The sequence below is a fragment of the Zea mays genome, chromosome 10 (genome assembly GCF_902167145.1).
Source record: "Zea mays cultivar B73 chromosome 10, Zm-B73-REFERENCE-NAM-5.0, whole genome shotgun sequence".
In the NCBI taxonomy this organism is placed as follows: domain Eukaryota; kingdom Viridiplantae; phylum Streptophyta; class Magnoliopsida; order Poales; family Poaceae; genus Zea; species Zea mays.
In genome coordinates, this window is record NC_050105.1 from 6,364,987 (window position 1) to 6,390,345 (window position 25,359).

Sequence of the window (25,359 nt, forward strand, 5' to 3'; positions counted from 1 at the left end):
CCTACTCCTTGTTGGTTGAATTGTAGCTTTTGTCTTCACTAGTCAAGAAAGAATCCCAATATTCAGAAGCATTTTGGCCTCTCTTTGTCAATCACACATCAATGTGTACATATGTCACACCCGATTTTGGAAGGCAAACCGAATGCGAACCATGTACGTGCAGGATCAGAAACTCACGTACACAGTGATTACATAATTGGACATCATCACACATTGCTCAAATTAAACATCGGAAAAGTACTTTATTACATCAAGATGTCTAAGACATCCCTATAACATAGTCATTAACATGTATACCATCAAAGTGCGGAAATAAGAAACGTAGTAGATAAGACCTTCACAAGCAGCTGACTAGGCGTTTGCCACTAAGAAAAACTACAACTCGTCGTAGTCCTGAAACTCCTCAAAGTCCTCCATGTTGCCAGCATCTCCTCCTGAGCACTGAGTACAATGGGGACAACCTGGGATGGGGTCGTTTGTAAAGCAAGGGTGAGTACACATCAGCGTACTCAGCAAATGTCCCGTTTGGCTAAAGTGGACTAGCTATATGTGGAGTTTAGGTTAAGTGGTTGCTTTTAGTTGGTCATGTATTTATTACTATCAGTAGAGCCAAGTTTTAGTAATAAACCCAGTTATTACCCAAATGTACCCCCTCCAAGAGGAAATACTAGAGATCATAATTGTAACCATCATCATTAATCATCCTCACAAAAGTAACCAAAGTTCTTCTAATCAAAGAGGATCCCAAGGCCACTCTTAACCATGAGCACGACTGATATACCAGTTTCTAACACTCTGCAGAGGTTGCACACTTTACCCACAAGTCGTGATTCCCATTCTGCCCGGAAAGAGCCAATCTCCATTGACCACTACCTAGGTGGCCTAGCAGGGTATCACTACATAGCCTTTACAAAGATTTCTCAGAGGTCATAGCTGCCCGTTAGGTTTCTCCAGTTTGATAAACATAGTACCTCTTTGAGAGCACCTAGAGGGGAGGGGGTGAATAGGTGATCCTATAAAATTCAACACTAAATAGCACAAACTTGGTTTATGAAATGTTAGTGAACTCAAAACCAAGGTGCTATGTCTAAAGAGAAAGAGATGACTTCTTCACTTAATTGCTCTTTACAAAGTGAGTATTAAACTTAGAGCAATTATTAAGTGAATAGACGCAGAGAGAATCGCACAAGAATAACAACAGGTGACACAACGATTTTTATCCCGTGGTTCGGCCAAGTAGAACACTTGCCTACTTCCACGTTGTGGCGTCCCAATGGACGAGGGTTGCACTCAACCCCTTTCAAGGGATCCAACGATCCACTTGAATACCATAGTTTTCTTCCTTAGTAGATGTTTCCCTTTTGTGAGGAATCTCCACAAGCTGGAGCCTCTCACCCTTACAAGATTGATCTCAATGAAAACCACAAGAGTAAGGAAGGGAAAGAAACACACGCAAGAGCTAGAGTCGCAACAATGACACACACATAAGTCAAGAAGCGAACACTCAAACACATCACAACTTGTTCACAACTCAACATGTGCTCAAATCTTAATCACAATGATCCGGATGCGTGTTTTTGGAGTACGAGAAGGTTGAAGATATATCGGTTTGCCAAATCATCATAATTATGAAGTTGACCTCCCTACCCTTAATAGGGAGATGGTCTTGGGAAAGCTTGTAGGGTATTACATCGCTTGGCAATGACGATACATTATAATGTTAACAAACTCGTTGATGCTACCTTGTACTTCTCAGCTGCAATTATTTCTAGTAGTAGAACAAGTACAAATTGGCTCCACGGGTGCAAGCATGTGTGCAGGTGGCACTAGTAGACGATCAATGTATGCCATTGATCCTAGAGGAGATAGTAGCATAGGAAAACATAGAAAACTTTGAAGAAAAGATGTTAGAGATCATTGCGAGGCAATCACTTGGGTTCGGGGTACCATGTAGTATAAGTCACAAATAATACAATGAAGAGGCACATGTGGATCACACTTAAGAAACAACACAACTAATGGATGAGGGCATCTTGCTTCCTCCACCATATATAGCATTAGTGCCTAAGATGATGAGAACATTTGAGAAGGATACCAACCCATATGGTGACATATTATCTATGTTTTGGGTTCTTAGCAAAAAGAATGACAACAATAATGATGCTTTTGGAATCAAGGGAAAGGATGGAGAATCTACACCAAAAGTCAAGAAAACATTTGCTACCAAGGCCATAGAGGGCAAGAAAGCATCTGCACCTAACTTGGCTAGTCCCATATGAGCAAAGTCGTCGTGGGTATTAACTTCGTTAAAGAGTTGGTGAGTCAAGAGTTGTGCAATCCCCTGAAAGTCGCCTAGAGGGGGGTGGATAGGCGGAATCTGAAATTTATAACTTAATCCATAAACTACAAGCCGGGGTTAGAGGAAAACAAATCAACCAAGAAAATAAAGCGGATGACACGGTGATTTGTTTTACCGAGGTTTGGTTCTAAAGAACCTAGTCCCCGTTGAGGTGGTCACAAAAATCGGGTCTCTTTCAACCCTTTCCCTCTCTCAAACGGTCACCTAGACCGAGTGAGGCTTCTTCCTTAATCTCACGGGTCACTTACACCCCACAAGGATCACCACACAATTGGTGTCTCTTGCCTCGCTTACAAAGCTTGAGAGTAAGAAGTGAGAAAGAAAAGAAAGCCAAGCCAAGCAAACAAGAGCAACAAGGAACAGAAAGAATCCTCTCACAAGTCCTAATGCGCTAGAGTTGAATTTGAGACTTTGAGCGGATCGATCACTTCAATTGTGTCTTTGGAGTGAAGTGTATTGCTCTTGTATTGAATGCACTATTGTGAATGCTTGGATAGTTGGAGTGGAGGTGGTTGGGGGGGGTATTTATAGCCCTCAATCACCAATTCAACTGTTGGGGCAGGCTGCTGTCGATGGGCGCACCGGACAGTCTGGTGCGCCAGCCACGTCACCCAACCGTTAGGGTTTGACCTTTTGAGCTTTGTCTTCTTGTGGCACCAGACAATCCGGTGCCGCACCGGACATGTACTGTGCACTGTCGGGTGCGCCCCTGGCGGCTGCTCTGACTTCTGCACGAACTGTCCGCGCACTGTAGCGTTGCAGGCGACCGTTGCGCTGGCTAGCCGTTGCTTCGCTGGTGCACCGGATAGTCCGGTGGCACACCAGATAGTCCGGTACATTATAGTGAAGCGGCGTCTGAGAAAACCCAAAGTTGGAGAGTTTAGAGTTGTACGGCCTGGTGCACCAGACACTGTCCGGTGGCACACCGGACAGTCCGGTGCGCTAGACCAGGGCACACTTCGGTTTATTTTGCTCCTTTATTTTTGAACCCTAACTTGATATTTTATTGGTTTGTTTTGAACCTTTATGCACCTGTAGAATATATAATCTAGAGCAAACTAGTTAGTCCAATATTTGTGTTGGACATTCAACCACCAAAATTATTTGTAGGAAAAGGTTAAACCCTATTTCCTTTTCAATCTCCCCCTTTTTGGTGATTGATGCCAACACAAAACAAAGCAAATATATAAGTGCAGAATTGAACTAGTTTGCATAAGGTAAGTGCTTAAGTTACTTGGAATTAAACCAATTTATACTTCTATTAGATATACATGGTTTGCTTTCTTTTGTTTAACATTTTGGACCACGTTTGCACCACATGTTTTGTTTTTGCAAATTCTTTTGGAAAGTCTTTTCGAAATCCTTTTGCAAATAGTCAAAGGTATATGAATAAGATTGCAAGAAGCATTTTCAAGATTTGATAATTTCTCCCCCTGTTTCAAATGCTTTTCCTTTGACTTAAACAAAACTCCCCCTGAATGAAATCCTCCTATTAGTTTTCAAGAGGGTTTTAATAGATATCAATTGGAAAAATATTTAGATGATAGTTTTGAAAATACACCAATTGAAAATCATAACAATTTGAAATATATCAATAACAAAATACCAATTGAAAACTTTATTTCGAAAATTTTGAAATTTGGTGGTGGTGGTGCGGTCCTTTTGCTTTGGGCTAATACTCTCTCCCCCTTTGGCATGAATCGCCAAAAACGGAGACTTTGTGAGCCCTTTTTACTTTCTCCTCCATTGGTAAATAAAATATGAGTGAAGATTATACCAATCGAAGAGTGGTGTGGAGTGATGGCGAAGAGTAAATGATACCAATAGAGTGGAGTGGAAGCCTTGTCTTCGCCGAGGACTCCATTTCCCTTTCAATCTACGACTTAGCATAGAAATACACTTAAAAACACATTAGTCGTAGGCATAAAAGAGATATGAACAAAGGTATATAAATGAGCTATGTGTGCAATGTTTTAATCAAAGTTCCGAGAATCAAGTATATTTAGCTCATTCCTAAGTTTGCTAAAGGTTTTCTCATCTAATGGTTTGGTAAAGATATCAGCTAATTGTTCTTCGGTGCAAACATAAGCTATCTCGATATCCCCCTTTGTTGGTGATCCCTCAAAAAGTGATACCAAATGTCTATGTGCTTAGTGCGGCTGTGTTCAACGGGATTATCCGCCATGCGGATTGCACTCTCATTGTCACATAGGAGAGGGACTTTGCTCAATTTGTAGCCATAGTCCCTGAGGGTTTGCCTCATCCAAAGTAATTGCGCGTAACAATGGCCTACGGAAATATACTCGGCTTCGGCGGTAGAAAGAGCTACTGAGTTTTGCTTCAACCCAAAACACTAGGGATCTTCCCAGAAACTGACAAGTCCCTGATGTGCTCTTCCTATCAATTTTACACCCTGCCCAATCACCATCTGAATATTCTATTAAATCAAATGTGGATCCCTTGTGGTACCAAAGTCCAAACTTAGGAGTATAAACTAAATATCTCATGATTCTTTTCACGACCCTAAGGTGAACTTCCTTAGGATCGGCTTGGAACCTTGCACACATGCATATAGAAAGCATAATATCCGGTCGAGATGCACATAAATAGAGTAAAGATCCTATCATCGACCGATATACCTTTTGATCTACAGATTTACCTCCTGTGTCGAGGTCGAGATGCCCATTGGTTACCATGGGTGTCTTGATGGGTTTGGCATCCTTCATTCCAAACTTGTTAAGTATGTCTTGAATGTACTTCGTTTGGCTGATGAAGTTACCCTCTTGGAGTCGCTTGACTTGAAATCCTAGGAAATACTTCAACTCCCCCATCATTGACATCTCGAATTTCTAAATCATGATCCTACTAAACTCTTCACAAGTTGATTTGTTAGTAGACCCAAATATGATATCATCAACATAAATTTGGCATACAAACAAATCTTTTGCAATGGTTTTAGTAAAGAGTGTAGGATCGACTTTACCGACTTTGAAGCCATTAGTGATAAGAAAATCTCGTAGGCATTCATACCATGCTCTTGGGGCTTGCTTGAGCCCATAAAGTGCCTTTGAGAGTTTATAAACATGGTTAGGGTACTCACTATCTTCAAAGCTGGGAGGTTGTTCAACATAGACCTCTTTCTTGATTGGTCCATTGAGGAAGGAACTTTTCATGTCCATTTGGTAAAGCTTAAAGCCATGGTAAGTAGCATAGGCAAGTAATATGCGAATTGACTCAAGCCTAGCTACGGGTGCATAAGTTTCACCGAAATCCAAACCTTCGACTTGTGAATATCCTTTGGCCACAAGTCGGACTTTGTTCCTTGTCACCACACCATGCTCATCTTGCTTGTTGTGGAATACCCATTTGGTACCTACAACATTTTGATTAGGACGTGGAACTAAATGTCATACGTCATTCCTTGTGAAGTTGTTGAGCTCCTCTTGCATTGCCAACACCAAATCCGAATCTCTTAGTGCATCCTCCACCCTGTATGGCTCAATAGAGGACACAAACGAGTAATGTTCACAAAAATGAGCAACTCGAGACCTAGTAGTTACCCCCTTATGTATGTCACCAAGGATTGAGTTGACAGGGTGATCTCGTTGAATTGCTTGGTGGACTCTTGGGTGAGGCGGTCTTTGACCCTGATCATCTTCCTTGTCTTGATCAACTTCATCTCCCCCTTGATTGTTGTCCTCCTCTTGAGGTGGCTCATACTCTTGATCTTTATCTTCATTGTCTTGAGCCTTATCCCATCTTGAGTTGGTGGAGATGCTGAAAGGGAAATGTGCCCTTGGGCCATCTCTATAAGATTTTGGTGATTAAGTGCCCAACACACATTAAGGGAATGAGTATATGCCAAAGGGTGGACAAAGTGCAAATCAATACAAAGGTATGATTCTAGACTTAGTACATTGGTTTTTGTGTACTAACATATTTGTCTAAGTGCTAGAATCAGAGAAAAGACAATTGGAAAAGACTTGGCTCGAGCAGCCAAGACTCTGCTCAGTCTGGGTACACTGGACTGTCCGGTGGTGCACCAGACAGTGTCCGGTGCGTCCGACTGGCTCTGGTGAAAAGGCCGCTCTCGGGAATTCATCGGCGGCGTACGGCTAAAATTCACCGGACCGTCCGGTGTGCACCAGACTGTCCGGTGAGCCAACGGTCGGCCGCGCAATCCGCGCGTGACGCGTGGCCGGGCCAACGGTCTAAAGGGGGCACCGGACTGTCCGGTGTGCACCGGATAGTGTCCGGTGCGCCAACGGATCCAAATCTTCAACGGTCGGCTGCGCCAGAATAGGAAAGAAATCTGCATCGGACAGTGTCCGGTGGTGCACCGGACTGTCCGGTGCGCCAGTCGACAGAAGGCAAGAATTGCCTTCCTGGAATGCTCTCAACGGCTCCTAGCTGCCTTGGGGCTATAAAAGGGACCCCTAGGCGCATGGAGGAAGAAACCAAGCACACTTTGAGCATTCTTGATCATTCACACTTCGTCTTTACGCACTCGTTTGACATTCTTAGTGATTTGAGCTCCGTTCTAGTGAGAACTTTGAGACAGTCATTTGAGCTCAAGTCTTGGCCGTGTGTGTGCGTATTTGCTGTGGACTTGTGTGTGTTGCTCATCCCATCCTTACTTCCGTGTTCTTTTGTGATCATCTTTTGTAAGGGCGAGAGACTCCAAGTTGTGGAGATTCCTCGCAAACGGGATATAGTGAAAGGAAATGAAACACCGTGGTATTCAAGTGGATCTTTGGATCACTTGAGAGGGGTTGATTGCAACCCTTGTCCATTGGGACGCCACAACGTGGAGTAGGCAAGTGTTGAACTTGGCCGAACCACGGGATAAACCACTGTGCCTCTCTGTGTTGATATCTTTGTGGTTGTTGTGTTTCACTAGAACTCCTCTCTAGCCACTTGGTTTTATTGTTCTAACACTTAAACAAGTTTGTGGCGTGAAGTTTTAAGTTTTTACAGGATCACCTATTCACCCCCCTCTAGGTGCTCTCAATTGGTATCGGAGCCGTTCTCTTCAAGAAAGGGACTAATCACCCGAAGAGATGGATCCTAAGGGAAAGGGGATGGTGGTCAACGACAATGAGAAGGAGTCCATCTTCAACGAGCCAAGGGACGACAAAGTCAATGACTCTGGCTCGAGTCAAAAGAAGAAATATGGAAAGAAGAAGAGGCGCATCAGGAAGGTTGTCTACTACGACAGCGACGAATCCTCCTCTTCTCAAAAGGACGACGAATACGAGGAGAAAAAGAAAACGGTTAACTCAAACTTTTCTTTTGATTACTCTCGTATTCCGCATAATTCCAATGCTCATTTGCTTTCTATTCCACTTGGTAAACCTCCTCACTTTGATGGAGAGGACTACGGGTTTTGGAGTCACAAAATGCGTAGTCATTTGTGTTGGGGACTTGTTCTCAAATGCTATGAATTAAGAACAAGGCAACATAAAATGTTAAATATCAATGCCCTTCGTCCGCCGAAACATTATCTCCATAAGGATTTAATGAACTTCGGACGACGGTCACAAGCATAAATGTTACGAAGGTTTTACCTTCGTAATTAAACATATAAAGATAATACAAATTGAAATTAGAACATGAAACATTAAAGATAAATATATTAAAAACAAATGACCCCATTCACGTATTTTATTATATGAATTTAAGATATTTGAATACAACGGTTAAGTACATGTATACCTTTGCCTTGACAAATAATTCCCGAGTGATGCGTTAGCAATTACAGGAATGCGTGAACAGTAAAGGAATATTGTTCACTATTTATAGGCACAGGACACAGCCCATGAGGAATTACAATCATGCCCCTCATAAAAGTTGACAACATTGACTCAGACCCTTATGGACTAAAAGGTCATTCTATCTTTAAGTCGGTTCGACCCTACAGCTTCGGATATGTTGTAGTTCCGGAGCTTCGTGAACGGTGTCTTCGGCATCATGTTCAAGCAGCTTCAGCTGAAGTTGTTTCTTTTTGCAGGACCTTCGGCGACGAAGCATGGTCCCAACAGTAGCCCCTTCGCGGTGCTAGATCGTTTTTCGTAACGAGCTTGATCCGTGAAAAAAGTCTCTTAGGCTTCAGGAAGCCAAAGGTCCGAAAACACCTTCCCTGAGCTCGTTGTCGAGAAACGGTACAGCTTTCGAGCGCGTAGCGGTCCCACCGTGCAGGTTCACTATTCTGGTTTTTGCGGCCCACCGTTCAGCGGGTGCGAGGAACTGTTTGCATGGTGTAAAAATCCTGACGATTCACCTTCTTACCTGCAGCACTATATAAACGGACGGGTAGGTGTGAAGTTACCACAACATTCATTGCTATTGCACTGTTTCGCTGCCAAAATTTTTAACCATAGCCGAAGCTTGACTTTCGCATTCAAACGAAGCTCCAGTTTGGTGTTTGCTTCGTCAAAAGAAAAGCTTCGGAAGGAAAGGTTATTATTTTCCAAGAAATTTTTCAAGAAATTCAAACTTAAATGGCCAGAGTGCGCTCTACTGCTAGAGTTGAGCGCGAGGGAGACGAAGCCGAAGGTGCGGAAACTGTTCCTATCTCTGAAGCAATGAAGTGATCCGGATTGATGACATCAGAAGACATCCCTGCTGCTGAAGCAGAACAAGCAGATATTGAGGAGGCTGGTACTGACGATGATTACAATATCGCAATACCGAGCAAGCCTAGTCATCTGGACTTCGGGAAGTCGACTATCTCGAAGGCTGATTTCCCAAAGATGGTGAAGTCGGGCTACTTCAGTGAAGATGAGAAAAAGATGATTCGCTTTGGTGGAGAAGAGATTACCCCAAAGCCAGAAAAAGATGAAATAGTGATTTTTAAGAGTTTCCTCAAAGCTGGTTTGAGATTTCCTTTGAATAGGATGATTGCTGATGTGCTACAAAAGTTTGGGATCTATTTTCATCAACTAACCCCTAACGCTATTGTTAGGCTTAGTGTTTATATTTGGGCTCTCCGAAGCCAGGGGGTGGAGCCATTTGCCGAAGGTTTCTGCCGAGTACACGAGCTACACTACCAAACTAAGGCCAGAAAGGATGGGCTACATGAGAATTTTGGTTGTTATAATTTTGCATATCGGAAAACTACAAAATTTCCTGTGATCAGCTATCGAAGCAAATGGCCGACAGGCTGGAAATCGGAATGGTTCTACGTCAAAGTCGATGACGACAAGGAGAAGCTTGTGCAGAGCCCGCTTGAACTAATCTTCGGAGAAACCCGACCACATTGCAGTATGACACCAGAAGGTCCAACCCAAACGGCGTTGGCTGAATTCAGAATTATTGCAGAGCACATTGGCACCAGGGATTTGGTGCAGGAATTTCTGGCCTTCAAAGTCTTTCCAACTATGAAGGAATGGACTATGCCGAAGCTTAAAGGAGAGAAGAAAGAGGGGGAGCTTGTCCGACTGCCCTATCATTATAAATTCAAGAAATATTTCAAGGCACCCTGCCAAGAATGGCTCGAAACAATCGAAATAATGAGTATTAAAATTCTTGGAAATTACTCTAAAAAAGGGGACCAATTGATGACAGCAGCCTTCGGCACCCGGTCGAAACGAAGGCTAAACAGAGTACTCGATGCTATAGGCTTTGAATATCCTGATTATGGGCGATTGGGCGGAGATGCTGGAGGCCCGAAGAGAAAAAGAATTGTCAGCGCCGTTGACGAAGAAAACACCAAAGTGACCAAAAAGAAAAAGGAGATTTCTGAAAAGCTGAGCCCTGAAAGGTTGAACCCTGAGCCGAAGGTGGCTGTTGCAAGAAAAAGGAAAACTGCATCCCCAGAACCAAAAACGTTGGTTCAAGAAGAAGACACTCCTGCGACACCTTCTGCTGCCGAAGTAGAAGAAATTCTGAAGGTAATGACTGAACCCTTGCCTATCAAGCTAAGTCCGCTGGCGCCGGAACTGACGAAGTTTTTTCAGAAGGACAAAGAAGCTTCGGCAGCAGAGAGCCCTGCACTGCCGAAAAAACGAAGAATTATTCAAATAGCAGATGTGGTTCATCAGACACCGCCACCGGCAACAGTGTCAAAAATTGTTTTTGCCGAGACCGCTGAAGGCGAAGGCGCCACCGCCGAAGCTTCCAGAGTGGAAACCACCGAAGCTGAAACCGGCGACGCCGAAGCTGCTGAGGCCGAAGCCGGAACCACGGAAGGTTCGAATCTGGAAGCCACCCTTGAAGTTATTGACAATATTCTCCTGAAAATGGCTGAAGAAGAAGCTGTTGTGGCTGCAGTAAACACGGCAACTGAAAAGGGAAAGAAGCAGATCGATGACACTTTAGAAGAAGAAAATTTTAACTTTCAAGATTTGCTTGGACAAGAGCTAACAGGTGCCGAAAAAGAAGAGTTGAAAAAATATGCCATATCTTGCGGATACAAGCCAGGGGCTACACTATTTGGTGGAGTCAACGAAGGGAGGCTAAGATGCCTTCGGAACCGCACCGAGGCCAAAATTGTTAGAACCCTCTCCAAAAACGTTGGCCTGCCGAAGCTAGAAGCGGACCTGTGCAGGTACCAGCGACACCATATCGCCGGAAGCCTGCTCTATGCTAATTTTAAGGTGACAAATTTTATTTTTATTATTATATATTTTTTAGGTCGTTTTTTGACGAAGATTGTTTTGGCAGAGTATACTATTGAGTAAGGTTCTAAAAATGCAACAAGATCTCGAAGAGGAGAAGAATAAAACTATCATCAAAGATTTGGAAGAAAAAGTTGAAAATTACGAAGCTGCTCTGAAATAGAAGGACTTCACCATTCAGGACCTTGAAACCATGGCAAAAGAACACGAAGGTGCATTAGAAAAGAAGGACTTTGTTATTCAGTCTATGGAAGGCTCCTTAGCTGAGGTCCAAGCCAAGAATGAAAATTTAAAGAATGAATTGCTCAAACAATCAGAAAAATCTGAGCAGGAAAAGAAACACCTTGAAGCAAGTCTTAAAACCGAGATGGAGAAGAACTTAAATTTGCAAAAATCCTTGAAGGAGCTTCAAGAGAAATGTCTAAGCTTCGGCAGCCGATGCGTGCAGCGGCTGAAGGATGTGTTTCATTCTATCGGAGCCAGCTCTGAAAAATTTACACCTTCAGCTGAAAACTTGCCCAGCACATTAGAATATATTGAAGGCGAGGTTGACGCTCTTGACGAAGTTATTGGTGGCCATGCTGACTTCTGCGCCCTGGTAGCTTCTCGGGGCACATCTACCGCTTTTCTAAAGGCTGGCTGCACGCATGGAAAAATTGTGAACAGACCAAACTTCAGCTTATCATCATCAGATCTGATAGATATTCCAAGCCTAGCCCGAAGCATCGGGAATAGATTTATGACCCAGATTTGGGTAAATGGCGGGCGGAAAGCGGCGGGTGACGAAGCTCGAAGTCATCTTAAGCCGGTAAGAGACTTGTATTTATTACTTTTACCTTCTCTTTTGAAATTTGCACCTTTCTTATTCTGTTCTTTAAAATACATAGGATGACGAAGCTGAAGTTTGACAAAGCTGAAGTATGACGACCTGAAGCTTGATAGTTGCTACAATATTTTTTCCTGCAAAAATTCTGGAGAGAATTTTGTAATATCATTATGGAAAAACTCATGTAAATTTGTACATACCTTGTAATATATTTTGTTTCCGCCATCTGTGTATAATCTGCTTTGCTGTGGACGAAACTTCTTTTTTGAGCCGAAGGCGAAAAACACCTTCCCTTCTTTTCGTACACAACGAAGCATAAAAAATTTTCCTTTTTCAAAATCTTTCCTCAATGCCGAAGCTCCTATCTTTTTGTGTGATATGATGATAATTCTATATATGTCTAAAATGAATGTTTATGAATGCAAATGACATGATGAAATGTATTGTGTAGATGAATATTGGGACACATGCTTAAAATCCATAATCATAGCCCTTCATCCCCTTAGGAATGATTCAAATCTTTTACTTTTTGGTATTTCAGCGTTGACTTTTCGCTGTAAGCCTCCCTTAGGAGCTTCTTCGCCTTTTACTTTCAGCGGAATCAACGTTGACTTTTCGCTGTAAGCCTCCCTTAGGAGCTTCTTCGCCTTTTACTTTCAGCGGAATCAGCATTGACTTTTCGCTGTAAGCTCTGCATTCCCTTAGGAACGACTTTTGAGCTTCTCCCTGTTTTCTTTTCTTTTTCCTTGGCATTTACATTTACATATTTTGGGGGATATCACTTTTATAGAATGGAAATAAAGAAAAGAAAAATTACATGTTGTGGCCCCATTAAAAACCTTTCTCCCCCTTTGGAAAGGAAAAGGGTGCCACAAAGAAGGATAGAAAAAATTACATCAAACTAAACATAATATCGCCGAAGCTCATCCGCATTCCATGACCTAGGGATGTCGTTGCCGTCCATATCCTTCAATCTATAGGAACCGGGTCTTGACGAAGATACTACTAAAAAAGGTCCTTCCCACTTCAGCTGTAGTTTGCCCACTGTCTCAGGGTTAGCTACCCTTCGAAGCACCAGATGTCCTGGTTCAATGTTCTTCAGCTTAACCTTTCTGTCACGCCATTTTATTGTTTCGGCTTGATATTTATTGATGTTTTCCATAGCCTGAAGTCTCATCCCTTCTATAGCATCTTTTTCCACAGAGCAATCAGCTTCGTCTTCACCTTCTGCCGAAGCTTCCGTTCTTATTGATCCTGCTTTGGCCTCTTCCGGGGTTATTGCTTCATCCCCAAACAATAGTTTGAAAGGCGTAAAGCCTGTTGATCTTGACATGGTTGTATTATGGCTCCACACCACTTTGATTAACTCGTCTGGCCACTTTCCTCTGGGCTGATTGAATATTGACTTCATTATTCCTGTCATTATGATCCCGTTAGCTCTTTCGACAAGTCCGTTCGACTCCGGATGTCGAACTGATGCAAAATGGATCTTCGGGCCAATTTGATCACAAAAATCTCTGAAAGCTTCAGAATCAAACTGTGTCCCATTATCCACAGTAATGGCCTTCGGCACTCCGAAGCGACAAACAATATTTTGCCAGAAAAACTTTTGAATAGTGACTGAAGTTATTGTGGCTAGGGGCTTTCCCTCAATCCATTTGGAAAAATATTCCACTGCCACTACAACATATCTTAAGTTTCCCTGTGCTGGTGGTAATGGACCTAGTAAATCGAGGCCCCACCTTTATAACGACCAAGTGGGTTGTATTAATTGAGTTAAAGACGAAGGTTGTTTTTGATCTCTTGCACATTTCTGACAACCTTCGCACTTTTGGACTAAATCCGCTGCATCCGAAGCTGCCTTTGGCCAATTAAATCCTTGACGAAAAACTTTCCCAAGTAAAGGCCTAGATCCAATGTGAGACCCACACAGGCCTGCGTGTATTTCCTTCATTAATTCTATACCTTCGGATCTGGATAAACACTTGAGCAATGAGGAACAGACCCCACGCTTGTACAACTCCCCTTCTATTATGACATATGGTCGAGCTCTTGCTTCTATTCTTTTGTTGTAAGCTTCGTCGTCTGAAAGAAAATTACCCTGAAGAAAAGAGATGATTTCAGTTCTCCAATCTTCACTATAGACAGGGGATATATTGAGGACCGCTCTTTCAAGAAGCTCGACCGAAGGTGCTTTTACTGTTTCGAAAAATACTTCCGAAGGTAAAGGCAGCCCCTGTGCTGCTGACTTGGCTAATAGATCAGCATATTCATTTTCTCCACGAGGAATATTTTTAACAGAGAATCCTTCAAAGGAAGCCTCGATCCTTCGGACTGTATCTAGATATTTTTCAAACTTCGAATCTCTTGCTTTATAGCTTTTGTCAACATGACCAGAAATAACTTGGGAGTCAGTTTTAAGAATGGCCCTTCTGATCCCCATTGCCTTTAACTTCCGAAGACCCAAGAGCAGAGCTTCGTATTCAACAATATTGTTTGTACAACTGAAATCAAGTCTTGCCGCATAACAAGTTTTAACTTTGGAAGGTGAAACCAACACAGCAGCTGCTCCTGCTCCGAAGGTTCCCCAAGACCCAACACAAAACACTGTCCATGCTTCGACATCTTTATTCGTTTCATCCTCCTGAGCCCCTGGCGTCCAATCAGCAATGAAGTCTGCCAACGCTTAGGACTGAATCGAAGATCTATGGATATAATCAATACAAAATTCATTGAGCTCTGCAGCCCATTTTCCAATCCTTCCAGTAGCTTCTCGGTTTCTCATAATATCCTTCAAAGGTTGTGAAGAAGGAACAATTATGTTGTAAGCTTGAAAATAATGCCGAAGCTTCCTGGAGGCCATCAAAACAACATACAGTACTTTCTCCAATTCTGTATAATTTTTCTTTGATAAACTAAGAACTTCGGATACAAAATATATTGGGGCCTGCTTCTTGACTTGGCCTTCAAGCTTCTCCTGGACAAGTGCTGCACTTACCGCTGAGTGCGAAGCTGCCACATATAACAACAAAGGAGCCCCTGGCGTAGGTGGAGTTAGTGTTGTTAGATCTATCAAATATTGTTTCAGTTCTTCGAAGGCTCTCTGCTGGACTGGTCCCCATTGAAAAACTTCGGCTGATTTCAGCACTTCGAAGAATGGTAAATTTCTCTCTGCTGATCTAGATATGAATCTGTTGAGAGATGCCAGCCTTCCTGTCAATCTTTGAGCCCCCTTCTTCGTACTTGGTGGTTCCATTTGAAGTATAGCTTCGATTTTGCTTGGATTAGCCTCAATTCCTTTTGTTGAAACTAGACAACCAAGAATTTTTCCCTTCTTCACTCCGAAGACACATTTTTCTGGATTCAACTTTAAACCAGCCTGTCTAAAATTAGCGAAAGTCTCCTGCAGATCAGCAATGTGATTATCTTGCTTTGTGCTTTTTACAATGATATCATCAACATAAGTTAGCACATTCCTATCGGTGTTTTGGGTCCGACCGCACACCCGGGGTTGCCCCTCGAGGTGTTTTTAGGAGTAGGACGGTGTCAACGACTGTAGCAAAATGGTTCGTGCCGGTCGCACGAGGGACAATGGACAAGATTGGCAGGTTCGGGCCGCTTAGAGATGCGTAACACCCTACGTCCTGGTGAGTATATGAGTGTGGTTACAAGAGGACTCTCTGGATTGAAGGCACAGAGAGTTTACGTGGGTGGCTAAGCAAAATAGGATCGATCGATCTGAAGGGGTGCCCCCTAGGCCTTATATACTCGACCGTGGGGCAGTACACGTGGATATGATAGCAACAAGTAGCTGAAAGGTAGCGAACCTCTTGAGTTTATCCCTACGTAACCCTCGCCGACTTATCCTCGCATGGCTCCGTTGCATGGGGGCTTCAGCGCGGGAAAGTCGGGTCTCTGTTGGGATTTACTCGTTCGACGTTGTGGGCCGTCCGGGTTTGCTTCAATCCGGTCTTACGTCTTCTCTGCTCTTGTTGATTGTCTTTCCCCAGGCCCACGAAAGAACGACCTTACGATTTGTTGGGCCCTTGGGCCTTTCGTGAGGTCTTTTACTTCTTTAGTGGACCTGGGGGATATCTATCCCCCACAAGCCCCCGATCTTTGGGTTGATTTAGAGGTAATCAACCCAAAGATCCAAGGTCCAAAAAATGACTTCCTGCTGTCTTCTCTTGCTCCGATCACTCGTTCGACCGAAGTTTTTAGTTTTGTGCTTGTGCCTTAGAGGTCGGCATTTTGATTTGTATGATTCTGGACTTCGTTGGGTGCACCGGAGGTGCACCCAATGGGTGTAGCCCCCGACCTTTGAGTAGATTTTAGAAGATAATCCACTCGAAGGTCTTCCCCAGAAACTATCTCCATTTGCGCTCCTGCATCTCGGTTGAGGATTGGTCTTTTTAATCTTGTGCCACGCCTTAGAAGTCGGCACTATGTCGGTTTGGGATGATAATCCATGGGGTGCACCGGAGGTGCACCCAATGGGTGTAGCCCCCGACCTTCAAATGGATTTTTTAAGGATAATCCATTCGAAGGTCTTCCTTTTGCTTGTAAAAATTGGCATGAAGCCATTCGCATTATGCTTTGGAGGTCAGCATTATGTCATCAATATTTCGCTGCAGAGGTCAGCACATATTTTGTCTTTAACAGCCGAGTTTGCAATCCATCTATATCTTGCGAGGTAATGCAATTTATTTGCTTCTACAACTTGATTGGACGTTTGATGGACGTTCTCTGTCTAGTCTTTGCGTCGCTTCTGTCGGCCATATCTTGTATTTTGCTGGCTATATTTGGCTTTCCTCTGATCCTTACTGATATCTCATTTTTGTCTTGAGGTATTTACTGCATGCCCTGCACGGATGTGACCGTTTTGAAAAATATACTGATAATTCCTGGGCGTCCCCCCCAATGGGTGTGGGCAAGGGACGGCTTGGTACGCTGAGTGTTTTAGCCGGCTGCTTCTGAGTAGTAATGTGATGGGACGGCTAGTGTAATCATAACCTTTGCGCTGTTGACTGGAGTCCCAATGGGTGTGGTCCATCTGCTGCTGACCCCAGTGGGGGTGCTGCTTGCGTTGTTACTGTGGAAGATGAGGAGGAAGAAAATGAAGCTCCATTAACTCGGAAAAACAGTCGGCAGTTCATCGCCAGCGGTGGAAGTAGTGGAGTTCCTTCTCCTGCATTGTCCGCCCTCATCGGTCTGCAAGATCTGTCCCTGGCCAACTTTGATCAAACTCTAGAGGATATGGTCCCAGAGGACTTGTTATCAGAACCTGTGGATGATGACGCAACAGAGGCTTGTGCTGCCGTGCCCGATGCTGGGTTGAGGTCATCCCGTGCCTCGTCGACCTTAGAGCATGATCTCAAGGGTCGGGATGCTGACTTGGATTGTTCTGGTCCCATGGAAGTAGCTGAAGGCCCGTCAACCTTAGAGGTGGTTACGGCAGAGAGCTTGGACCCCTTGAATAGTACTGACACGTGCCCAGCCCCCGAGGATGTCGTCGGGGAAGACTTAGCTCGGGTGAAGAGTATAAGCCACTGCCCAGCCCCCGAGGGTGTTGCCGGGGATGACCCGGCTCAAGTGGTCAGTGCCGACTGTGACCCAGCCCCCGAGGGTGTCCGAGCAAGGTCTCCTTCCTGCACTTCCATGGATGTTCACGCGGGCTCACCTCCACACTCCGGCGGCATGGTGGTGGCCCAAACTCTGGATCAGGGAGTCGCTTTAGAGGGCAGCGTTCCCACTGGTCTGGCGTTTGGCTCTGTTGAAGGCACCGAGCTCATTCCTACTGGTCTGTTGCAAGCTGCTTCGGTTGGTGATCTGGCATCTGATTATCATCTGATTTCTCCTGATCTGGGGATCCCTTCGTTCTTTTCCAACCTCCAGGTACTGAGCTGTACTTTTAGTTTGATCTTTGCGTTGCATGAGCTTTTGTCATTATGTTCATCCGCTCTTCTTATCAGGCTTTGGTGGATGGGATGGCCAGCCAGCTGAAATCGCAGGGTGCTTCCATCCCAGAAGTAGCTTCATCTCTTGAGCGTTGGAATCCGGTGTCGCTTCATCGTCGTGTATCCGAGTTGAAGGCAACTAATGCTGGTTAGTGCCCTTCTTCTTCTTCTTTGCCTTTGTTCGTGGATTGTTTTACCTTCTGACCTCATTTCGTTTGATTACCTCTTGATAGGAATGACTCGGCAGATTGCAGTTCTTGAGGAAAAACATTCCCAAGATCAAGCTGAAATGGCTCGACGGTGCGCTGACTTCGAGGAGAAGTATTCTCAGAGCCAGACTGAACTGAATCAGGTCTTCGCTGCTTTGGATGACGCCAACGCTCTGAGTTCTTCTCTTCATGCTCGGCTTGACTCTGAAAAGGTAACTTACAAAACCGTGCTTCGCTTTGTTATGCTCTTATTACTTGCTTGGATTCTGAAGGAGTTGATTTTTGTTTGTAGGAAGAAAAACGTATCCTTGCTGCCTCTCGCGACAATCTGGACAGATTGTACCGAGATTCTAGCAACTCGCTGACCATCTTGGAGAGGAGTCACCGCTTTACAATGGAAGAACTGGACAATCAGCGCTGCAGGCTGCAAGAATCTGCGGACGAAGTGACCCGCCTCAAGCAATTGATATCAGCAAAGGATGCCATCATCAAGGGACTCCGAGCTTCTAAGAAATCCATTGCTCAGGAGTTAGAAACTGCTCAGCTGGCTGCTAAAGTTGCCGAGGAAACTGCTGTTACTCTCAAAGCTCAGCTTGATAAAGCCATGGACAAGGCTATTCGGGCGGGACGAATCTTGATGAGAAGACCCGGCGTGGTAGTTCCTGAAGACATAAAGGCCGACGTGCATGCTGCCCCTGATTCCTCGAATCACCCTTCTTCGTCTGTCGTTCCTGAGAGAGACATTGAAAAATAGAGAAACATTTTGCGTGCTATGGGCGCGCGGTTAGCACGATCAAGTACTCGCTAGAGGATATCAGCTTATCATTCGAATGACATGATTACTCTCTTTATTGTATCAGAATTTATTAGTTCGCGAGTTTGTGGTAACGCTGCATGATGATTATGAAGTTTGTTTGCGGGACATGGAGGTCATTCCCTGAATTGCGTAAGCGCGAGTAAGCTGCACCGGCTTAAGCCACCACTGGCTTTAGCCGATAGCTCCGTTAGTAGGGTATAGTGGTCACCCTGGGTTAAGTAAGCGTGAGCATGTTGCACCGCCTTAAGTCGTTGCCGATTTAAGACGATTGCTCCGTTTGTAGGGCATAGTGGTCACCCCGAGTTAAGTAAGCGTGAGCATGTTGCACCGCCTTAAGTCGCTGCCGACTTAAGTCGATTGCTCCGTTTGTAGGGCATAGTGGTCACCCCGAGTTAAGTAAGCGTGAGCATGTTGCACCGCCTTAAGTCGTTGCCGACTTAAGTCGATTGCTCCGTTTGTAGGGCATAGTGGTCACCCTGAGTTAAGTAAGCGTGAGCATGTTGCACCGCCTTAAGTCGTTGCCGACTTAAGTCGATTGCTCCGTTTGTAGGGCATAGTGGTCACCCCGAGTTAAGTAAGCGTGAGCATGTTGCACCGCCTTAAGTCGTTGCCGACTTAAGTCGATTGCTCTGTTTGTAGGGCATAGTGGTCACCCCGAGTTAAGTAAGAATGCAAGTCAATCGTAAACGAGCCGAGTATATTTGAAATCTCTCTTTATTGATGACATATTTCCACTTTAAAGAATACATTGCCGCCCCAACTGTTTTGAAATACAGCTAGGGGTAAAACTTTCTGAGGTGCTCTATGTTCCAGGAATTCCCAACCTCTGTGCCATCCATTTGAGTGAGGCGATATGATCCGGGCTGAGTGACTTCTGCTACTATGAAAGGCCCTTCCCATAAGGGTGATAACTTGTGCCGTCCCTCCCCCGTTAGAATTCGGCGGAGGACGAGGTCTCCTATTGAAAAGAACCGCTGCCGCACAGCTTTGTCGTGATAGCGCCTTAGAGTTTGCTGGTACCGTGCTGATTGGATTACTGCATTCAGTCGCTCTTCCTCAAGTACATCAACGTCTTCTAGCCTGGTGGCCTCGGCTTCTGCTATGCTTTCGAAGATCAATCTTGGCGCCCCAAACTTGAGATCAGCAGGTAGCACTGCCTCCGATCCATAGACCATGAAGAAAGGAGTATTTCCATGCAGGGCTCGGCTAGGTTGGGTTCTTAAGCTCCAAACGACATAAGGCAGTTCTCTTATCCATTTTCCCGCGAATTTTTCATTCTTATCGAAGACCCTTTTCCTGAGTGCCTCCAATATCATTCCGTTGGCTCGCTCAACCTGCCCGTTGGCTCTTGGATGTGCTACAGATGCGTACTTGATCTGAATGCTCTTTTGCTCGCAGAAGTCAAAGAATTCTGAACTGGTGAAGTTGGATCCCAAGTCAGTGATGATACTGTTTGGTATCCTGAATCTGAATATTATGCTTTGTATGAATTCCACGGCTTTAGCAGAGGTTAAAGAAGCAATGGGCTGGAACTCTATCCATTTAGTGAATTTGTCAATCGCCACCAATACATGGGTATATCCTCCTTGAGCTTTCTTGAAAGGTCCAATCATATCCAGTCCCCAGCATGCGAAAGGCCAAGTTACTGGTATGGTTTGTAGCTGCTGTGCTGGCATGTGCTGTTGCTTTGACAGATATTGGCAAGCTTCGCATCTCTGAACTAACTCGGCTGCATCGTTCTTCGCCGTCTGCCAATAGAATCCTGACCTGAAAACCTTCCCGACTAGTGTTCTGGATGCTGCATGTACTCCACACTGCCCTGCATGGACTTCCTCCAGAAGTTGCTTCTCGGTGGACGGGAGAACGCACTTCATGAGGATGCCTGACGCGCCCCTTCTATACAATACCTCCCCAATGAGTGTATAGTGAGCTGATTGCCTGGCAATGCGCTCTGCCGAGTTCTTGTCATCTGGTTCTTCTTCATTCTTTATATACTTAATAATCGGCCGCCTCCAGTCATCGGAGTCTGACTCGGGTTGATTTATGATGTTGCATTCTTCTGTTTGATCCATTGAGATACTCGTCTGGAGAATTTCTTGCACGAAGACCCCGGGCGGGACCTGAGTCCGACCGGATCCAAGCTTGGACAGTACATCGGCCGCCGTGTTCCGATCTCTTTCTATATGATGAAACTCCAGACCCTCGAATTTATCTTCCAGCTTTCGGACGGCAGCACAGTATTTTCCCATTGAATCACTTGAACAATCCCATTCCTTGTTTATCTGGCTGATGACTACCAAAGAATCTCCGTATACCATCAATCTCTTGACGCCCAGTAACATGGCGATGTTCAATCCGTGTATCAAGGCTTCATACTCGGCTGCATTGTTAGAGGTCGGGAATAGCAACTGGAGAGCATACTTGAGGTGTTCGCCTCCAGGTGCAGTGAAGAGAATCCCTGCTCCTGCTCCCTGCAGCTTCAGCGAGCCATCAAAATACATTCGCCATACTTCTGCAGTTTCTAGATTGTCTGGTACTTGCTGTTCTGTCCATTCTGATATGAAATCAACCAGTGCTTGAGTTTTGATGGCGGTGCGAGGTCGGAACTCGATATCATGGGATCCCAGCTCGCAAGCCCACTTGGCTATTCGGTCAATGGCTTCCTTGTTGTGAAGAATGTCCCCTATCGGAAAACCAGTGACTACTATGACTTTGTGGTCGTCAAAGTAGTGGCGCAGCTTGCGGGTAGTTAGAAGTACTGCGTATAATAGCTTCTGAACCTAAGGATACTTTTTCTTCGAGGGGCCTAAAACTTCACTGATGAAGTAAACAGGATGTTGTACTGGATAGGCATGTCCCTCTTCTACTCGCTCGACTACCAACGCGGTGCTTACCACGTGAGTCGTGCAAGAGATATACATCAACAAATCTTCAGCCGGTTGAGTCGGCGTAGCTCGCCGGGGTGGTTTCAATACTGGTGGTGTTGTCAAGAATTTCTTCAGTGCGTCTAGAGCTTCTTGTGCTTCTGAAGTCCACTGAAACTTATCCACCTTCTTGAGTAGCTTATAAAACGGCAAACCTTTTTCTCCCAGCCTGGATATAAATCTGCTCAGAGCTGCCATACATCCAGTGAGTCGCTGAACCTTCTTTTGTGACCGAGGAGCTTCCATCTTCATGATAGCTTCAATCTTATCCGGATTAGCCTCGATTCCCCGGTGGCTGACGATAAATCCGAGCAACTTTCCTGCTGGTACCCCGAAAACACATTTTTCAGGGTTGAGCTTCCATCTATATCTTCTCAGGCTATTGAAAACCAGCTGTAAATCTTCGATGAAGTTTTCCGAGTTCTCTGTTTTGATCACCACGTCATCTACGTAAGCCTCCACACGCTTGCCCCAGTGATCGGCTAAGCATGTTTGAATGGCTCTCTGATAAGTCGCTCCAGCGTTTTTGAGGCCGAACGGCATGGAGGTATAACAGAAAGCACCAAACGGAGTGATGAACGCCGTTTTTTCCTCGTCTTCTTTTGCCAAACTGATCTGATGATACCCGGAATAGCAATCTAAGAAAGACAGCACAGAACATCCAGCGGTGGAATCCACCACCTGATCTATCCTCGGGAGCCCGAAGGGATCCTTCGGACAGTGTTTGTTGAGATCAGTATAGTCGACGCACATGCGCCAATCCACTTTATTCTTTTTGAGTACAAGAACAGGGTTGACTAACCACTCGGGGTGTAATACTTCTCTAATAAATCCAGCCGCGACTAAGCGGGCTAACTCGGCACGAATGGCCTCTCTCTTGTCGGGCGTGAAACGACGTAGCTTTTGCCGGATCGACCTCGCTTGGGGATAGACCTTCAATTTGTGCTCGGCCAGTTCTCTTGGGACTCCCGGCATATCCGCAGGTTGCCACACGAATACGTCTCGGTTATCTTGCAGGAACTGGACGAGCGCGCTTTCCTATTTGTCATTCAAACTGGAGCTGATGATGGCCATCTTGTGCTCATCAGCGAACCCCAGGTTGATCCGCTTGGTTTCTTCAGTCGACCGCATAGAGGTCACGGCCTGAGCTTCGTTTGCCGGTACTGCAAGGTCCTCCTCAGGCTTAGAGTTCGCCAGTGTAGAAGGAACCGTTGACGGCTTGGTGGTGAGGGCTGCTTGGATGGCCACTCGGAAACATTCTGCGGCGCCTTGGAAGTCGGCGCGCACAGTTATGATTCCTTGCGGTCCTGGCATCTTCAGTATCATGTATGTATAGTGCGGAATGGCCATGAATTTGGCCAGTCCCGGCCTCTCGATGATGGCGTTGTACCCGCAGTCGAAGTTCGCCACCTCGAACCTCAGGAACTCGGTTCTGTAGTTCTCCGGAGTTCCGAAGGTGACCGGCATGTAGATGTGGCCCAGCGGGTATTCCCCTTCCGTCGGCACGATGCCGAAGAAAGGAGTGTCCGACTCGTGGAGCTCTTTGAGGTGAACTCCCAAGCCTTGGAGTGTCCGGGGGAAGGTGACGTTGATGCTGCTCCCCCCGTCCACTAGCACCTTCTTTACCTGGCTCTCTCGGATCACCGGATCGACGAGGAGCGGGTATTTGCCTGGATGGTCGAAGTTGAGCCATTGATCCTCCCGAGTAAAAGTGATCGGGTGCTCCGACCACCGGTATGGGGCGGGAGGACCGGTGGTCGCCACCAGTACCTGGCGGTCGTTGAGCTTTTGTTGTCTTTTGCTCTCCTGCGACCCATGTCCGCCGAAGATGACGTTGACCTCCCTGTCAACGCGTGGGAAAGCTCCTCCTCCCCCCTCCTCCTGCTGATGGGGCTGTCGTGGTTCATCTGGTCCTCCCCTCGGCGGAGGAGGCGGTAGATGTTGGGTCTATGCTTCGTCACCGAAGGTCTTATAGAAAGAAGTGATCTTCGGATGAAACTGTTTGTATAAGATAGCCGAAGGTTCCTCTTCGTAAAGCTTCGGCATCACAAACCGACTTAAAGATAGAATGACCTTTTAGTCCATAAAGGTCTGAGTCAATGTTGTAAGTTTTTATAAGGGGCATACTTGTAATTCCTCACAGGCTGCGTCCTGTGCCTATAAATAGTGAACAGTATTCCGTTACTGTTCAGGCATTCAATTAATTGCAATCGCATCTCTCGGAATTCAACTCTTTGCCAAGGCAAAGGTATTATTGTATTCAATGATTCTGTATATTAAGTAAATGCAATATAATTCATCTATGACATATTTATTCCTCTTATACCTTTTATTTTATCTTATAATCTTTACCGAAATTTTATTACGAAGGTTCAAGCTTCGTAATTATGCTTTTATCAACCTTCGTCCAGGATCCATTATTCTCAAAGAGAATAATGTTTCATAGATGAAGGACATTAACATTTAACATTTTATGTTGCCTTGTTCTTAATTCTAAGCATTTGAGAACAAGTCCCCAACATTGGCGCCCACCTCCGGTGAACTCACTTCCACTTTTTGAGCTGATGGCTTCGTTCAACGACCAAGCTGGAGCTGCTTCGGACCCGAAGCTGGTGCTCCCGATCACAGGTGGCTCGTCCTCAGAGCCAGCTAACAAGAAACAGAAGAAAGAAGCACAGAGAAGGGTACAGCATGTTGGGGTGCAAGGACCCTTCATCAAGTCAAGATGGTCTCACATTCCTATTACCTTCTCCCAAGAGGACCTTCAGCTCAAAGATTACCCACACAACGATGCCATGGTTATCTCTTGTGTTATCAAAGGATTTCTGGTCCATAATGTCTTGGTTGACACAGGCAGTGCAGCTGACATCATATTTGCTAAAGCCTTCAGACAAATGCAAGAGCCAGAAGATAAGATTCATGATGCTACACATCCTCTCTGTGGCTTCGGAGGAAGACAGATAGTAGCACTGGGCAAGATCACCATGTCAGTGACCTTCGGGTTCATCAACAACACTAGAACTGAGCAAGTTGTGTTTGACATTGTTGACATGGAATACCCTTACAATGCAATTATTGGTCGTGGTACTCTCAATGCCTTTGAAGCAATCCTTCATCCTGCCTATCTTTGCATGAAGATACCTTCGGATCAGGGACCCATTGCTATCCATGGAAGTCAGGAAGCTGCAAGGAGGGCCGAAGGCAATTGGACTGACTCAAAAGCAATCCATAACATAGATGGAGCTGAAGCTTGTGAACAGTACAAATTCAGAAGGGAGAAAGCAGCTTCAGCAGATCAGCCGAAGCCTATGCTCTTATGTGAGGACATAGCAGAGCAGAAGGTGCTGTTAGGCTCTCAATTATCTGAAGAGCAGGAAAAAACCTTGATAAGGTTTTTGTTTAATAACAAAGATGTTTTTGCATGGTCAGCCAATGATCTATGCGGAGTTAATAGGGATGTTATTGAGCACTCGCTCAATGTCGATCCATCCTTCAGACCCAGAAAGCAAAGGCTTCGGAAAATGTCAGATGATAAGGCCGAAGGTGCTCGCAACGAAGTCAAAAGACTCCTCAGTGCAGGAGTTATCAGGGAAGTGAAGTACCCAGAATGGCTGGCTAACACTGTTATGGTAAAAAAGGCCAATGGCAA

The 25,359-nt window shown here is 45.1% G+C and overlaps 1 protein-coding gene across 1 annotated transcript in view; it reads right to left on the reverse strand.

Annotated features, from left to right (window-relative positions):
* Positions 1-10,422: 10,422 nt before the first annotated feature.
* Positions 10,423-25,359, reverse strand: part of LOC118473622 (homeotic protein knotted-1) — a 42,799-nt gene continuing 27,862 nt past the window's right edge. Inside the window, exon 2 of the mRNA XM_035963594.1 lies at positions 10,423-10,593. Within this exon, the coding sequence (XP_035819487.1) occupies positions 10,423-10,593 (171 nt within the window). The remainder of the gene's footprint in view (positions 10,594-25,359) is intronic.